Source organism: Anopheles arabiensis, chromosome 2 (assembly GCF_016920715.1).
Source record: "Anopheles arabiensis isolate DONGOLA chromosome 2, AaraD3, whole genome shotgun sequence".
NCBI classification, from domain to species: Eukaryota; Metazoa; Arthropoda; class Insecta; order Diptera; family Culicidae; genus Anopheles; species Anopheles arabiensis.
Window position 1 is genome coordinate 30913016 of NC_053517.1, and position 17313 is coordinate 30930328.

The 17313-nt window shown below is 46.7% G+C and overlaps 1 protein-coding gene across 10 annotated transcripts in view; it reads right to left on the reverse strand.

Moving 5' to 3' along the window:
* LOC120898893 (organic cation transporter protein) overlaps positions 1 to 17313 on the reverse strand; it is a 34274-nt gene extending 16961 nt beyond the window's left edge. Inside the window, exons 1-3 of one of the 10 annotated variants that reach the window (XM_040305380.1) lie at positions 17054 to 17313; positions 10853 to 11275; positions 8882 to 9509 (exon numbers count right to left, since the gene is read on the reverse strand). In XM_040305380.1, coding sequence (XP_040161314.1) covers positions 8882 to 9212 — 331 coding nt within the window. In that variant the 5' untranslated portion in view covers positions 9213 to 9509; positions 10853 to 11275; positions 17054 to 17313. Of the gene's footprint in view, positions 1 to 4354; positions 4477 to 5587; positions 5778 to 8881; positions 11276 to 16338; positions 16572 to 16822; positions 16998 to 17053 lie in introns of those variants that run through there. The other 9 variants (XM_040305378.1, XM_040305379.1, XM_040305382.1 and 6 more) reach the window with 9 other exon arrangements.

Genomic DNA, 17313 nt, shown 5'->3' on the forward strand with positions numbered 1-17313 from the left:
CGCATCGTGTACGGATCATAAACGTTCTAGTTGGATGGCACGTGCCTGACAGCTATTATCAAACAACGGTAATTGACTTGTTTCACCATATTACGCTTGTAGTTTGTTCAAGAAATAGTAAACCTGTTTGTTTGTGCGTGTGTGGCGAGGGGCAAAGGGTGCATTAGAATGAGAGTGATTAAACACATGGCTAAGCAATGTCGGTAATTTAATATTCAAGAGAAACGATTATCCATAACACATGTGACAGAAGATACTGCTCGCTAGTTGTTGTTGAATTCATACTTTATGGATTTGACGCAATTGCTCTCAGTTTTGCAGTTCTGAACCACAATTAGTGAATGAAACATTAAATATTTTACACTCATCGTTGCTTCATTATCGTGTCGTACTTTCAACGAAATTTGCAAGATCGTTGAAATGAAAGGGATTATCAACAATCAAGTGTATTAAATCATCGAAACGATTTCTGATGGTCAATTACGAAGAACAAAACATCTACTCCCCTATACGTTCATAAACGATCCGGTAACATCGTCGAGCAACTTTGTCGAACGTGGCAATGGTTCCGTTTTCCCTACTGTATTCTCTACTCTGCGGCCAACTATCGTCACGTAAATCTAAGAAAATTGTTTTTGGCGTCCTTTCATATCGCTCTTTATCTTACTTTCCGGTGCTAGAACCACAAAATGTGGTCCTTGTCCCCTTCACCTTTTACTAACCCTTGGCGCTACAAAGATGTGTAGAGCAAAGCGGAGGAAATAACACGCCGATAACCATTTCCCAAGCAGATACGTGTAGCGCCGTCCTGAGCGAGCATCGGAGGGGCGTTTAAGGCGTCATTCTACCGTGTAAGCAGCATCGGGCCGCATCGTCTGAAAAGCAATCCCACTATCAGATCAGATGCGAGATCAGCCGGGCTCGGAATCCAATCGAATCAATGTCAACGGGCGCGATGTGTGACGATGGAATTTGCTGCACGATTTCGCAAAGCATGCGACTCCATTACGCGCACCCGCGGGTTTGTTGAGAAATGCTGTAGAGCTTACACCGGGGCTGGCGTACGACATAATCCCGCCCACCCTGTTGTCGATCCAACCTACCGGTGTCGTATCGGTAAAGTTCGTTAATATTTAGTGCGTGACCTTGGGCAAACCTTTCCACACCGTGTATTTCCTGCTTCGATCGTTGCCTGCTAGATGACACTCCCATCAAAACGGGAGGACGAGCCCCCAAAAAGCACATCACGCCAACACGGAGCACACACGAAATAATGTTGTAAAAATATGTTTGCCTAACACGTGCGTGATGGCGTGTGCACGGCGGCGCGCTGGTTACAAAACTACGACCCAACGGCGTCGTAAACGTTCGGGCTGAAAGCGCTTCCGGGATGCTGAGGGCGCGTGTCGTTATCTTCATCAAATTCTCATTTCGTGGACGCAACAGTAGATCAATCTGCTAACGATTGGTCTCGTTTGTACAGAACGGGGGCGAGGGTAATGTTCGCAATATGTGCCAGCTGTTTTTGAGCGACAGAAGCGACCGAATGTTCTGAATCTTCTTCTTTGTCAGCACCGAGGTTACAACTTATTCTACCCGCACAATGATAAGCTCATCAAGTCAACATATTGTCTGATTTTCTTTTATATTAATAGAACGTTATGCGAACATGTGAGACGAGCTGTGGAGTGCATATGGCCATGTAATTCCGCGAAAAATGTTAACCCAAGCAGATACGGTAAACTCAATTTGCATTTAATTTTTGATTTCGCTCGATGTAACATAATTTACATTTGCATTGCAAGATGTGGCTCGGTAGCGAAATGAATATTAAACTAATGAGCCAGCAGCTGTCGAGGTATGTTCGTAAGATGGACGAATAAATTGAGAATAATTTAAAAAAAATCATCATCAGGAAAGAAGTCAGCTCTGATTGCTTTCCGACATTCAATCCATCTTTTCTGCGTAGATCCTTTACATTCCGTTCCGACTACATATGTGCCGTACGAATGTTCACAACCCCCCCACCACCAACCGATTGCAAACAGAGGGGTCACGAAGGAAACGGTTCTTAACGCGAACGGTGGACTAACTGACTGACGGACTGCCTCTATGCCTGGCTGTCTCGATTGACAGATAAATCATTCTAAGATTCGTGGGACGAGTGCTTCCCAGCAGATAGATACACCAGTAGACGAATAAGGTAGATGAAACGGTACTGATGAACCTATACTAAGCAGCAAGGCGGTACCTTGAGTTGTCAATGTCTGACTGATATGTCGCATTCGACGGTGGATCCGGCGAGCTGTTGGTGGTGGTGAATTGAAATAAAAATTTCGTTTGATTCGTTTCGTTCTTTTCGTTTGATTTCTTAGATGGCTCTGGCTCTGTGTTTTCCTCTCCCTATTTAGAATGGAGACGCCTGGTAGATGACATTGCCAGCGAACAACCAAAAACCAATCTAAAAGCCTAACAGTTCCAAACAAAAAGAAACTGGTTTAAAATTCTTCGAACCAATAGCGAAATGGGCCGCTTGAATGTAGTGCAAAAAGGTAAAAAGCACCAATAAACTAACGGTACATCTTGGGTTTGGAAAACAACTGACCGGAAAATGCAGTGCCAGTGAAGGTACTGAAACGATAAGCACCAGGAAAACTGTGCCCGGCTGTAACGAGGTCAGGGATTGAGACGGATTTGCATCTGTTTTGGGAGAGGGTCAAATCAGTTACATTTATTTGCTTCAAATCCGAAGCTTCCCACTTCAGTCATGTGGAAATGAACAGCTGCAATACTCTACCACGGTTATCTTGAGACGAGAACACTGTGCTGTCTTACGGTTCGAGTTTCCCTTCCGCGCTGGCAGACTTCACCGGTTGCAAATTCAAAATTTGCTTCACTGACTTCAAGCTCAGCTCGGTGGCTGTGGTCCGTTTGCGATAGTGACAGCGAGTTGGAATTCTGCTCCCTCACTGATCACCACTGCCACTTGCCGAAACGACAAACTGCTATCGCTTACAACCATTTGCCCGTTGGTAAAGGGGAGGCAGTAATAACGCAAGCATGCAACTGTTTGGAATCGTTTAGGAAATTCCCAAACGTTGCAGCATTATTCGGTAAGGAAGCCCGGTAAGAAAGATAGGCGCCCCCGGGGGGGAGTTGTCCTTCACGTGATGGTGTTGTTTGAAGCCACACACACACACACACACAAACGCATACACCGGTAACGAGATGCTGTCGTTGTAAGCGCTTTCCGTTGAGGTACACAATTTATCTAATGGCGAACTGAAAACGTACCAACAGCATAGGAAAGAATGGAAATGCCATGAAATAAGGTCCCTTTCGACTGTACCTCGTGAGCGTGGAGGGAATGCTAGATATGTATCCTTTTTGAGGATGTCCGGTTGTTTGCGTGCGTGTGTGTGCGGGCACCTGTACATGCGCTTGCACAAATTCTTGTGAAGCAAAATGAAGCGTAACGATGGAGAACAGGATAACAACAGCAAGTGATGCATTTTCATCTGCACGGTTGCTTTGATGCTTTCCGTGCGTTTATGGAGTGATAGCTTACATAAAGAGAGAGAGAGAGAGAGAGAGAGAGAGAGAGAAGGGTGGAAAGAGAGACGCTTTGAAAGGGAATAGTAAAACAGATTAACAGGATACAATAATAAGATGTCCTTATCAACGTCAAGTCAGTTGCTGCGAGCGATTTGTTTGTGCTATGTGTGTTAGTGCGAGCCACTCTTTTGACATGCAAACATGTGGCATGCTGCGCTCTAATGAGCGATGTATTTAAAAATTGATAAGGCTTGTTACTCAATTTACTACCCTTTTTTGTTTTAGCTTTTGTTGTGTTCTATTCAAGATACACTTAAATGCTGTAAAACATCAGTATCTAGCAGAAAAGCATCTTTTTCCCGTCGTCTCTTTGAATGTTCGTAACAGGCTCTTAGGTGTTAGCACACAGCAATACCTCTTTCAGAACGTTTTGATTTATTTGATAGACACTAACTATCATCCGCAACACATTTGCAGGCTTTCCACCAGAGCCACATGTGTGTGCCAAACGAATGAAAAAAAAGAAACAAACGGAAAAACCACCCATTCGAAATGCAACACAAAAAAGAGGCGGATCTTCTCCGGATGAATATTAATGTAAATCAATTCGCAATCCACAGTGGGAATGAAATGGATACTGAGAACCGGGGGCGAGCAATGGCTCGGCCCATACCCGACCATTAATGCAAATTTAAACATTTATTCGTATTGCTAGCTTGAGGTTTTGTGGTGCTTGTGTGTGGTTCTTTTTATGAGATTCTCGCCACGAATTTATCTACTTTTGCATCTTTGGCTTTACCTTACTGCGCCGAAAGCAGTACCTGCTTGCTTATCAGCCTTCCCGTTTGTTGCCAGCCGCTTTGAATGGAGACTTTACTGCAACACTTTAATGTGGACACAATACACAGACACACGCGCATGCTACAAAATGATACACAAAATGGATGGAAAAAAGTTAACACAGATCACTTCCAAGTATGCTGGCGTAAGGTATGTCACAAGACGCGGGCGATATTAAGTGAACCTTTGTCATTCAACTTTGCAGTTTTTGTGTGGGTAAGCAACGGTTAAAGAAAAGTTTCTTGTTTCTCTTTCTTTGCAAAATGCTCCGAACACTAACTTCTTGGACACTTTCGACACTTTCCGTGCACGCTTTGCACGCGAGGTGGTACACCTTTGTTTTCCTCGCGTTTCAAACACAACAACATTCACACACACACACACGTACGTGTGACGTAATAATGACAAGTTTGTTATTCTTGCCCAGCGAAGGGAGGGGTTCATGGACATTGGTTCTTAAATTGATAGTGCCGCTGTGTTGTGCGCACCACACTTTTTTCACAATCTCGCGCGATCAAGCTGCGTTACTTCCCCCCGCAGTTTGACAACGCCACCCCTCTCTCGAGCGCTTTCGTTACAGCGTCACGGTACCGCGACACAGCATGGAAACCGGTTTGCCGTGTTTTGCCGTGCGGCGAGCCCCCACTAGAGCGCGGCTAGATTTTCCACCACAACGCTACGCGCGAACACCGTTTGAACTTTGCTAGTGTTTCTGCCAAACGTTCCAAGTATATTCCTCTGCCCTTCTTTTCACCCAGTCAATGGCGTCGCCGGTTTTCCGGTTTTTTACGGAAGATCACAGCATCTAACTGAAGGGGTTTCCGTGCGAATGCAGCACAGCTTCGTCGATCCTCATCAAAAGGAACGGAAATTTCGTTTACTGCAGGTACACACCAAAACTGAAAGGGGGAAAATTAGGACGAAGCGAGGCGAAACAGAATTGTTCGGAAACGCGCGCAAACTTTTCACACTGCCAAAAACGCGCGTTCACTTCCGTTTGGGTGGAAACATTCCCAGACACGTTGATGCTTGTGACCTCGGAACAGAAGGAAAATTTCTCAGCTCTCCCTCATCCTGCCACCCAACCAAACTAAAAAGCCCGAATCCACCTGAATTGTAACGGCGCGTATGTATCTGTGTGTGTGTGTCTTGTGTGTATGTGTGAATTGATAAACGTTAGAAAACCGCGCACCGTTTAAATGTTGCGGAATCGCAAACACGTTGTACCGCGCGCTGCACAACGAGATCAAACACTGCGAAAGGCCACCAACACCTGCTGTGTTGTGGAGAGATGGACGCTAGTGAACGTTTGCTTCACTTCTCGGCACAGCACGAGCGAACGAGCAGGCCAGCAGCAGGGGCCGAAATGCGAACCGCGACTGAAAAGCGTTTACCGCCCGCATCTGGAACCACCGGTGTGTCGTACCGTTTGGGTTTGTGCTAGACCGATCGGACCGATTTTCCCCGAGCAGGTCGTGTGTCGGGTGCGCGAAGAGAGCGCAAAAATAAAGCCATTTGGTTGGGGAGGGTTAGCTGCATGCGAGAGGATGTATGGCGCCAAACGGCCGTCGGAGAGATGCTGTACGGATCTGGTAGGAAAAACCGCCAAGCAGACGGACTCCGTTCGGCTGTACTCCCACCGGCTGATGAGGAGAGCGCGCGCGAGAGCCAAAGTCACCATCGGTCGGTCGTCGGCAACAACGATCTGTCAAACGCGGTGGCAGGTGGTTCTCGTAACAGACATCGCAATGTAACGCCTCTTGTGTTACTCTACTACAATCGCGCTGACTGACGGGCTTGTTGTAGTAAGTGCTGTGTTTTGTAGGGGCAGAATACTTACGACGTATTGAAAACGAAACTGTCAAACGCTTTGTTTAACATTCTTTTCGCATTCTGAACGGTTGCCTGATGGATGGCTCATTTGGAAAAGATAAACAAACGGCCGATTCTCACACAGCGGAGAGTTGTTGCGTATGAACAGCAGGCGATGGTGAGAAACGATACAATACGCAAGCAAGCCCGCCAAACAGCATGTTGCATCGGGTGGGGAAATGCAGTTTGTTACGCGAGAGTAAAGCGTTTGAATTTGATCCGACCGGCAAAAACGTGGTTTTATTCAAACTACCCGAAGCGACCGTTGTTATTGTAACGTATTGAATGTGCATCTAATCGAAATGATGATAAACACAACATGATTTTAGCAAAACTTTTGTACGTTTGACTCTTGTAATGTTTTAAACTTATGGTATTTATCACAACATTATTAAAACAGTGATTAGAAATAGCATGTTAGAGAACAGAAAAACGTTTTAGTTTTTTTTTTTTTTCATTTACTAGATACGATCCAAAAAGGCTATCTTGAGTGACAGTTTTAGTTATATTTACCACAAAACTAGCTTAATTATGAAGGCTACTGCATCAAACGAATGATACTTGCATTCCTCGAAATCAAATTAATATATCAAAAAATTAAAAGTGTTTTTGATAATTCAGGAATTAATAACTATCATTTTTTATTATAAAACATCTTTTTTATCATCTTAATGTACCTTTGAATAAGCCTGGTCGCTCTGGTGGTACAGTCGTCAACTCGTACGACTTAACAACATGTCCGTCATGGGTTCAAGCCCCGAATGGACAGACCATGCCTCGATACGTAGGACTGACTTGACTAACTTACTATGTGTATTCAGTAAGTCACTGAAAGCCAAGCCCACTTAGTGGTACAGACAGCCATTGACCGACCTCGGTTGTTGTGCCAAAGAATAAGAAGAAGAAGAAGAAGAAGAAGAAGAAGAAGAAGAGGACAACCATGAATAGTTACTAATGTAGTGTTTAATTTGAATGAAAATCATGTTTATCCATTAAAGAGTTCAACTAACACTGGTAATTGATTGATGTAAGCAATATTATATTTTAGGCTTGTGTTTTGTAGTTTGCCAGTTCCTAAGCCAAAGATATTAAATGCTGTCAACTAGTACCGAGAACTTTCGAAGAAATAGTTATTATTGAACTTATCTTCAGGATATTTACACAAGGCATAAGTAGTCCAGTTTATGAGTGATACAAGAAGACAAAGAAGAGGACTTTTTTTCATCTAAACAAATAGCTGCTTGAAGTAGTCTTTGCCAATCTCACACATACATCCAGGTGCGGATTCAGCACACCGCAAAACTAAGCGGCCGCGTGGGGACCCGAGGTCTCGAGGGACCCGAAAAAGAGGACTCATCCCCCATGCATAAGCAAATTTACTTCTCAATCCTTCTCTAGGAGAATTATACAATTTCCACTTTAAATTTCTCGCTCAACACTTTATAAAGGCCTACATTCGTGTGACCGCTTAGGGCCTACACTCGTGTTAATCCGCCACTACATACATCCGAATCTTACGGGACTTCGTGCAAATAGATCGTTCGCCCTTGCTAATGTTGCTTGCGATAGTCGATAATTGCCAAGACGGTGTTTATCCTTAATTTTACATATATTATAAATTGATAACGTCCCAATGTCGGAATGAGTAGTAATATGATGAGTTTAGTTTAATATCGAACAATTGTTTACCAATTTTGAAAGAATCTCCAACTTTCGTGGCAAGTGATATCGTTCTAGTAATATCCACATTAAGCTATAATTTTTAGACTGAACTTTTCTTAAAACCCTGCACCAGAGCCGATGATAGCTTCTCGCATCCAAACTCCAAACCCCACTTGCAACCCAGCACCATTTGCACCATCGTTCGAGCTACACGCCCCACGGTAGTATACCGTTCGGTGCGAACCTAGAAACACAGGAAACTAATCAACGCAATTTATTCGTAATTTGCATCCGTCGGCAACGGCGAATTGCTCGCGCAGCGATTGGACCGGGTCGCACGATGTATTGTCCCCGGGCAGTAGAGTTAAAACAAAACAAACAAAAAACGTGCCACCAAGGATGCGCCTGTCCGTCCGCCCGTCGGCGTACAGCCATTGCTCAATAAGAAAAGTGGACAAGATGTTTTGTGTTATCTTATTAACGACACCACCACCGGCCGGCCAATGGATGCGAATCGCCGACGAGCTCGCAGCAAACAGCAAACTATGCTCCCTTTTCTATTAGGATCAATTGACGATGGTAGTTGGTTTGCTCCCATGGTTTGTGGTCTGTTTTTTTTTTCAACTTTAACTACACCTCAAGAATGACGAAACCTCGGCCTTCGGATGGAGGAATCCATCTCACACGGTCAATTTACAATAGGTACTGGTTATTCTATTTACTATTTAACAACAGATTATAGAGCAGAGAACATATCATTCAAAGGATTTTCTTTTGAGACCATAAAAAAAGAACGATTTATAAAAAGCGTTTCCAAAAACGATTCAACAAAAGGCATTATTGAACGTTGTTCTTTTATGACTGAACCAATTCCTTTAAGGAAATTTGTAAACAAAAGGCACATAACGATCCTTCAACTAAACTTAAGCTAACATTTGCTCTATCGACTTACCTTTGGCGTTTCCATTCCATTTCCCCAGCAGTCGTTCACTCGCCTCGTCCAACACCACTATCTCGTCGGTATCATCCCGCCCCGGCACAGGATCCTCTTCATCGCTCAACTCGACGTCCACTCGTGCCACCGGACAGCGACCACCGGAAGCGATCCGATCCGCATGCTCCGCCTGCCGGCCACTAGCACTACCGTTCCGCGATCGCGAATGATCGCCATCGTCGCCAACCGCGGTGGCAGCATCTGGCCGCATCAACATTTCGCACTCATCCACACTGTCGCCGGAACGCCGCCGGCGGCCAACATCAGGCGACTCCCAGCGTACCGACATGCTGACGACACCGTGTTTATTCTAATGCTCCGGGATTTTATATCTTTCGCTGTAGGATCGGCTCACTAATGTAGCAAACGAGCTACGGGGTTGTTTTTTTTTTCTTCTTGCTTCCTCCACTAAATGATCGCGATTTTACGATCGCACTAATGCGCACACGAATTGAACCACACCACAAACGTATCACTCACCACAAACGGCGCATTGTAAGCCGTTCAGTAACACACAAAATCATTCAAGAACACACACACACACCAGAAAAGCAAACAAACGTACGGAATAATCAACCCGATCACTCTAATGCGCACCGAAAGAGAAAAAAAAAATATACGAATCAACCAACAACACGCAAACGAACCACACAAACGAGAGATCGCGTTGGGTGCTCTCGCACTGATTCAATCAAAACTGATCATCACTAACCGGAAGTGGCGAGCACGGTGTGTAAAAAGGGCGGCGCTGGGTTTTGGGCGCTGGATGTACGCGCCAATGCCGCGATGAATGTTGTGGCGGCAATAAGCAGTGGAAGCGAACGAAATGATAGGAATAATAAAATAAAATCACCACACGAAAAAACACTATGCGGTCCGCACTGGACAAGCTGCAACTGGGCACTGAGCGCATCTGCCGATACGCTTCGCTTTCGCACACTGAGCACTCAAACGCGGAATGTTCCTTCCTTTTTTGGAGATCCTCTGCCTTATCTGTTTCGGGTAAGACTCTTCAGTTTCGCCTCATTGGCCCGGTACGATCAATACGACGCCCAACATTAATGAGCTTGGCGAGCTACCGTCGAGTTGCACGGGGCACGATCATGAACGGTCGGTGAGGTTGCACACGTTTCCCAGTGCGCGGTACGGCGGCGGCGGCGGCGGCGGCGTCACCGAGGGTCGGCGTCACGCGCGCCATAAAACCCCGATGCCCTCCGATGACGACTTGGACGCTTGGTCGACGTCCGGCACTGACGTACGAGCGGTTTCGTGTGTTTGGGCTGCAATTACCCGAGGCCGGGTGTCAAACCTAATTGCGGCTCGGCCGTACCGCCGTAATGGATATGCAAAACTCCGCGTAATGCCTCGATTGGCACGATCCCGAGTGCCCGAGACGCGGGAGACCCGGTCAGCAGCAACGGGCACGGGTGTACCTAAACTTTGCTTCGCGATCCGTTTCACATGCCTTTTGAGCATCAGCCTGTCTTCAACTTTGGAGCTTCTGAGCAGAGATATGGCCTGCACCGACGCGGTGACACAGTTATCCGAGCACAGCTTAATTCCCGTCGCTCTGCACCACTTCTGCACGTTCTAAGCAGCTACAGTATCTCACTTGCACACTTGTTGGACGAACCCGTTCATGCCACTTGCGCATACGATAAAGATCCGCATCAGATATGACCGGCTTTGGAGATGAGCGGCGAGGCGCAGCTGAACTGAACCTCGCTGGCGGAGATTATAAATTCTTCAATCGCGCACTGATGAAGATATCACGTATGGCGCGTGACTCGCGTGACAGCGATCCTACTCCCTGCGGGCACTCTTCTCCCTTTCCATTCCCCTTTTGAAGATGGAATCAGTGCAGGAACGTACAAGAACGCAGGACACCAGAATTTTAAACACTCATTGACAAACGCCACATTCCCTTACCCGCTGTGTTAAGACCCTTTTTTGGTTTAGATTTTCACCCCAAAAATAGATCTTCGTTCGCAGCCGTATCGCGTTACGGCTAGCGCGTGACGTTCCGGCAGCTAACCAACTTGGCCAACTTGAAAGCCGCGGCTCCTATTTCCGCTTGCCCGGGTGCGGGTGCGACACCGGCGGCAACAGTACGGTGCGCTATGGCGAAACACTCTGACTACACTGACGGGCTGGACGTGGGCCCGCGAAGCTCCATCACGATCATCGACAGCATCACCATTATCATCGTCGTCGTCGACGGTGGGTTCGCCCTCGTTGGTACGATGGCCGTTATTGCCATTCGTGGAATCAAGCAGCTGCCATGACGCCTTGAGTCCGATGATTTGCGTGATTACGGTGCGCGTTCACAGGCAGGTGGCGCCAGCTCGAGCACTGAAAATGAGGGGAAGAGTTCGTATTCGTGAGCAGCGTAGTGCGAAGAAGCGGACAATCGAGATGAAGGTATAGGTTAGCATGGCATGCAATGGTAGGGATCCCGCACGTTCCCACAATTATGGTGCCGAAAAATGAAGTAATTGGAATTCTTCCCTAAATATATCACACTTCAATCGAAAACTACACTTGTGAGGGTGAGAAGAACAGTGCTCTAGCTAACCATTTAAAAACAGCTTAACACAACCGTTGATAAGAAACCACTTCCAGCCCTCATCTGACCCTCTGGCTGGTCGAAACCCCGGTGCCACACTACCGTTGCTACACCATTACGTTTCGAAGGTGTTGAGGTGTGTTATGAAGCGTTTGAATTAAAAAACAAACATTGGTGAGGAGCCACGGTCCACCCGGGCGCCCGGCTGGAAGCGGAAACACACCATCAAGCTCAATCATTTGTCCACCGGCTGGCTGCGAAAACAAATTGCCAATCAATATTTGCACGGGAATGGCATTAACCAAACCAAACCCAACGGCGAGCGCCGCGCCGGCGTTGATAAGCGATCCAGGGGGCGGCACCACGCCCGTCAGGCAGGAGTTCCCGCGACTCATCCACGCTCGGCTCGGCGTTTGCAAACGATTGCGACGCATTTAACGGTTGTTTGTTTGGTGTTTGAAGCGTTGTCCGTACTGTTTTAATAAACATTACACATCATCGCCATGAATCACAGTTGGGTGTTGCTTGTGGTTTAATTACCATTAGGACTGTGGTACATGGATGTGCAATCAAGGCTTTGATCGGTTAAAATTTGTCCCTCTTAAGCCGGTCAGCTCATTAAAATTCGATCACTGTCCGGTTTGAGACCCCGTTCGGTTACGTGATCCCTCTAATGGTTTTACTGACGGTCCCAAACCAGACGGTGAGCTGCTTAAAGATCCGGCGCCGAGACAAGTGTGTCTGCCCGCAGGGGCATGGTTCTTGTGCGGCATCTGTCAAGTGATCACCTAACAATTGCCGCAGAACAGATGTACCGCGTCCTGAGCGGGAGAGGAAACGGCCACAAACTGGGGTCCCAGTCCCAGATGCGTGACACCGAAGAGTTCCAAGCATCACCAAAGCGTCGGAGGGGCGCGAGCCGGGTGGGCTAAATTTAGCGCATGATGAGTGAGGAATGGAATTGGTTCAGGTTTGGTTTTCCTCGCCCTTTTTGCCCTTCCCCCCTATTCTGGGGTTTGGGCGCCACCTCCTCATTGAGCTGTCAGCGAGTATCGCCGCTGCTAATGGTTCCATTTAGCGAGGTGACAAGTTTGTTTCAGTTATTAGAGGATTATTTTTAGCTTCTCCCCCGCAGGAGAACAATACACACGTAAATAGCGTCTAATAGTATCATCACGCGTCTGTTCAATTGATTTTGAGCACCAGGAATGCAACCTCTTACCACCCGGCAGGGGGCCATGCTAATGTGAGTGCGCTCTCTCTCTATATATATCTCTATCTCTGTCTTTTTCACGGCATTCAACCGAGAAAATGATAGCAAATTACTGTTTACAGTGCACAGTTAAGAACTGCACTTCGCACCCACCCCCACACTATAGGCGTTTAATTCGTACAAATTGCTCCCCACTCGACACGGACACGTTTTGCTCCACGGCCTCGTGCAGGGGGCCCCACTTTGAAAACATGTCACTTTAATCAAACGCTGAAGCCCTTCGACCAGGGGTCAGCCGAATTGGGAAGCAATTGCATCTTGCTCCACAATTGAACAGGCCACGCCGTGTCTTGCGCGAAATCAACCCCTTGCGCACTTGGTCTCGGTACTGCCCACCCTCCCGTGCACCGATTGCAATATTTTAATTAGCAGTTCCGAACGAAACCGTTGATCGACTCCGCCCCTCCCCCTCTCACCACAGGAGAGTTTGCGTGCCGGGAAGGAGAGTGAGCTTTGTGCGAGCCCTTTGCTCTGTTTGCCGTCTCGCCGTCCCGCACCATCCCGCGCCAGTACCGGTTGAGTCGATGATTTACTTTAATTACCGGCAATTTAGATGTAAATTCCAGACGAAAACGGTACGGCTGTGTGTGCACGGCTTTCAGCGTGCGGCCCGGGGTGTGGGAGAATGCATGTAACGATCGTCGTCGCCGTCGTCGTCGTCGCCGTTGGCCAGAAACGCACCGGATGATGGGCGAGATGCGCATAAGAAAAACCGTAAACGGGACGGGACGAATGTAAAGCGTTAGACACACTCACATCGCTCTCCACGGCACACAGCTAATGAGGAAGGCAGACGTGATGATAAGAGAGCCGTGATGGTTAGCATAAGCATGATGCTATGTTGCTTGGTTGGTGTGTAGGAAGGGGAAAATGATAACATACTTTGCGTGGAATGCAAATTTAGACTAACCATTGAGAGCGCAAACGTCTACGCGTAACAGCAGTGGCGCTATGCTCAACACAATTGAAGGGACAGCTTAACAATTGCTGATACAATCGTTCTAAGTTGCCATTGGAAGGTGTGTTCTTTGTTACATTTTTACTCCATTTGTAATTTCTTAATTGAATGATGAACCAACCAGATGTAGCTTGATCTTCACTCGTACAAAACAAAAAAAAAAACAAGCCCATCCCTGAAACGGCCGTCCACAAAACAACGCAACGCCTCGTGCCGCTCGTAACGCGCCAAGCAGCTGCCCGATCGCACGTCACCCTGTAATCGCAATCGCGAACATAAAGTAAACAGTGAACGAAATTTAATTAAACACCCAACGACACTAATCAGCGCCACGATCGTCGTGACCACCCCACGATTTGAGCGGTGGGCCTGTGTTGGTAAGCGCCATCACTGTGCCAGACTTACTACCGGCAGACAAGTGCAGTTCCTGCACTTCCTTCCCCACCATCACCGTCACCACACCAACAGGCGTTTGGTGACTTTCTCTCACCCAACGGCCGGCCGACCGATCGGTGCAAGTGTCGGTTTTCGGGCGACGCCGTCACTCGCACAACATCGAACGAATGACGTTGGAGGGGGTGAGAAAAGGGGAGATCAATAGGTCGGGCACCATAAAACACGTCGGTCACGCGATCGCTACGGTACGACACAGATCCTCACGATCACCGATCAGCCACGGTTTTGTTTGCGGTGTTTGCGGTAGGAATCGAACCAAAACAGATGCCTGCTTGGCAGTTTGGTTTTGAAATCATTCCTAGAATTCACTGGTTTAGTAAGGTCAAAAATTGAAGTAAAGTTACAGAGCCGGTCTGGTGGTAAAGTCGTCAACTCGTACCGCTTTACAACATGCCTGGCATGGGTTCAAATCCCGAATGGACCGAATGGACCCAAAAGTCGGGACTAACTATCGTGTACTATCTGTAATCAGTAGTTCACTGAAAGATAAGCTCTCTCAATAGGTGGCACAGTCAGGCCTTGGCTCTGTTGTGCCAAAAGAAGAAGAAAATTCAGTAAAAAAAACAAAACGCTGCAAGGAAAAAATACTCTAAAATAAATAAATAAATAATAATTTATTGCGAATTCTCCTTTGATACGAGAATTTCACCCATGGTTGTTGGGTTGTCTGAATCGTCGATACTAATAGTAAACACAACAGAGATAGAAATCAATATTTTGACTCTAAGATAAAGAAGCATCTTGCTCCATGTTTCAAACTACCGTCTCTCTTTAAATGGTTTTAAAATAGTTAAAAGTTTTAGTTGGATAACATTAAATGCTATTTGGGCGAAATGTTTTTGATAAACATTTTCACATGTTTCCTTAATGCTACATATCAAGTGTATGCAGTCGTTAGATTGTGTTATGTTAACAAAACTAAATGTTCAAGAAACTGCATAATATTGCTACTAAGTACTAATGAGGTAATGAAAATGAGCAACTGAAGCAACGAAGTATCTACAGAAGTTAACATTTAATACATGAACGAATAATTTTGAGTGGCTCGATCCATTCCCGTGCCAACCGAACCGACTCGATTCACATCAGGATCGTTCCCTCATAGGCAGAAATAAGGAATGCCTTCCTTCTTCGCCCGTGCCATGGTTTCACGCTGTAAAATAGCCACCCCAATTATGCTTCGCTCGTGCTCGTGCAACGCACTCCCAGCCACACCTTTCTGGAAGAGCGCGTTACAATATCCCATTAGCGTTATCAACCGCATTCGATTATTACCTTTCCGCCTAACCGCCATCGCCTGTAATTGACCTTGCTTTTTCGTCCCAAAATTGACACCTACCTGCCAGGTTCTGATTGAGTCTTCATCAATCACGCACTCACACACACACTTTTGAGAAAACCTTTGGCCAGACTCCTATCAAAGCTATCACTTGGAGGATAGGACAAGCAAAAAAGAAAAAAAAAGGAACCACCAAGTGTGGTAGCATTCAACAGCCCACCCCTGGCCACTGCCAATTACAAAGGGGTAGGAAGGGCATTAAATTGCGCCCCCCGTTAGCTTCTTGTTTTTTGATATCAGTTCTCACAACACTTCACAACGCAACGAGCCCCTACTTCCCGCTCGGCTCTGCAATCATTCATGGGCGTGTTGGGTTGGCTGCTGTTGTTGCGTTATTTTCGCTTTGCAATGCCCACTCCAGAGCGGATGTTATCAATGGAAGGTGTGGAACGCAGTGCAATGTCCAGATCGCGCGTTCGGCCCAAAACCACCCCTTGGGAGCACTTTGACATTGTCGTCGTTAAGCTAATCAGTGCCGTCGAATGGTCGGTGGGGAGGGGACGTTTTGTGTCCATACTAAACCATCTTCTATTTACACCCGTGAGGGAACGGGTTTGAGGTTAAAACAGCTAGTGGTAGCTTCCCGCAATGAGGAGGATGATTGTTGCACTAATCGAACAAAAGCGGGGTGGCTCAAAAAAAACAGATGGTTTTGTGACTCATCCGCCCCATGCATTTGGCGACTTACATTGAAGTTGCAATGCGATGTGCGTTTTAGGTTAAAAAGTTCAACATGCTGATTGTTTTTTAATAAATCACCCAGAATTGCACTAAATTTACCACCCAAAAGCAACGTGTCACAATTCCCTATTTTCGCCTTTACCTTAGCAGCTTCTCCATAGAAACCATAGCATACTACGCATCGCGCAAAAGTTGCTGGATCACCACACAAGTGGCAACGACGTACATCACGGTCAGTGAACGAGTGGGGTAGTTGCCTTGCCCACAGCCAATTTGTTTGTCACCAACCGCAAACCGCAAACCCGAGTGAACTAATTAATTAGTAATAATTGGACTAATTTAACACTTCGACACCCGGAGCCAGCCTCCAGCTGCACGGCACGGAACACGGAAAGAGTGCTAACACTATGTGTACCTCTTTTGCTGTATGTGACAGTGAGTAGCAACGGTGATAGTGGCCAGAGGCGTTGGAAGAAAAGAGATGCCTGCATTTGGTGCAAAATAGATAATAGTTCTCACACAAACAGTAGTAGCAACAACGAAAACCTTCCACAAACTGGGTATTGGAGGAACACAGTACTGAGGTTGATAACTATTTTCTTATCGAAGTGCAATCGGTGACTTACGGCAGTATTTTCAAACACGGTAGGACAGACACACGCGGTTTAACTGTGACAAAACTGTTCAATCGACAATGTATTGGATCTCTAATCCAAGCACTCCTTCCAAGCCGTCGATCGTTGGCCTCTTCCTTGACACTCACTTCTTGTTTTATCGATATGTAATAGTAGAGGTAGATACAAACCACACGCACACAATATTTCTTTTTTTGTTAACAAGTAAACAAAACCACGCACCTCAACATTCAATTTGCACACCTATCCTGCGCAGGTCAACCTGCTAGCCCTCGCTCACCCTCGGGTGGCGTTTGCAGTGTACCGATGGCTGTGCGCGCCTGTAATCCGAACCCAACCCAGCGAAGTGTAGTGCGCAAGCAGTGTAATCCGCACGAACCGATCCGTCCGAGTGGCTGATTTGAACTGGCTAACGGCCAACCGATCTCGTATTCGCGCACCCTTCGCCCCGATAAGCAGGAGGAAAGCGACCAAAGACGACA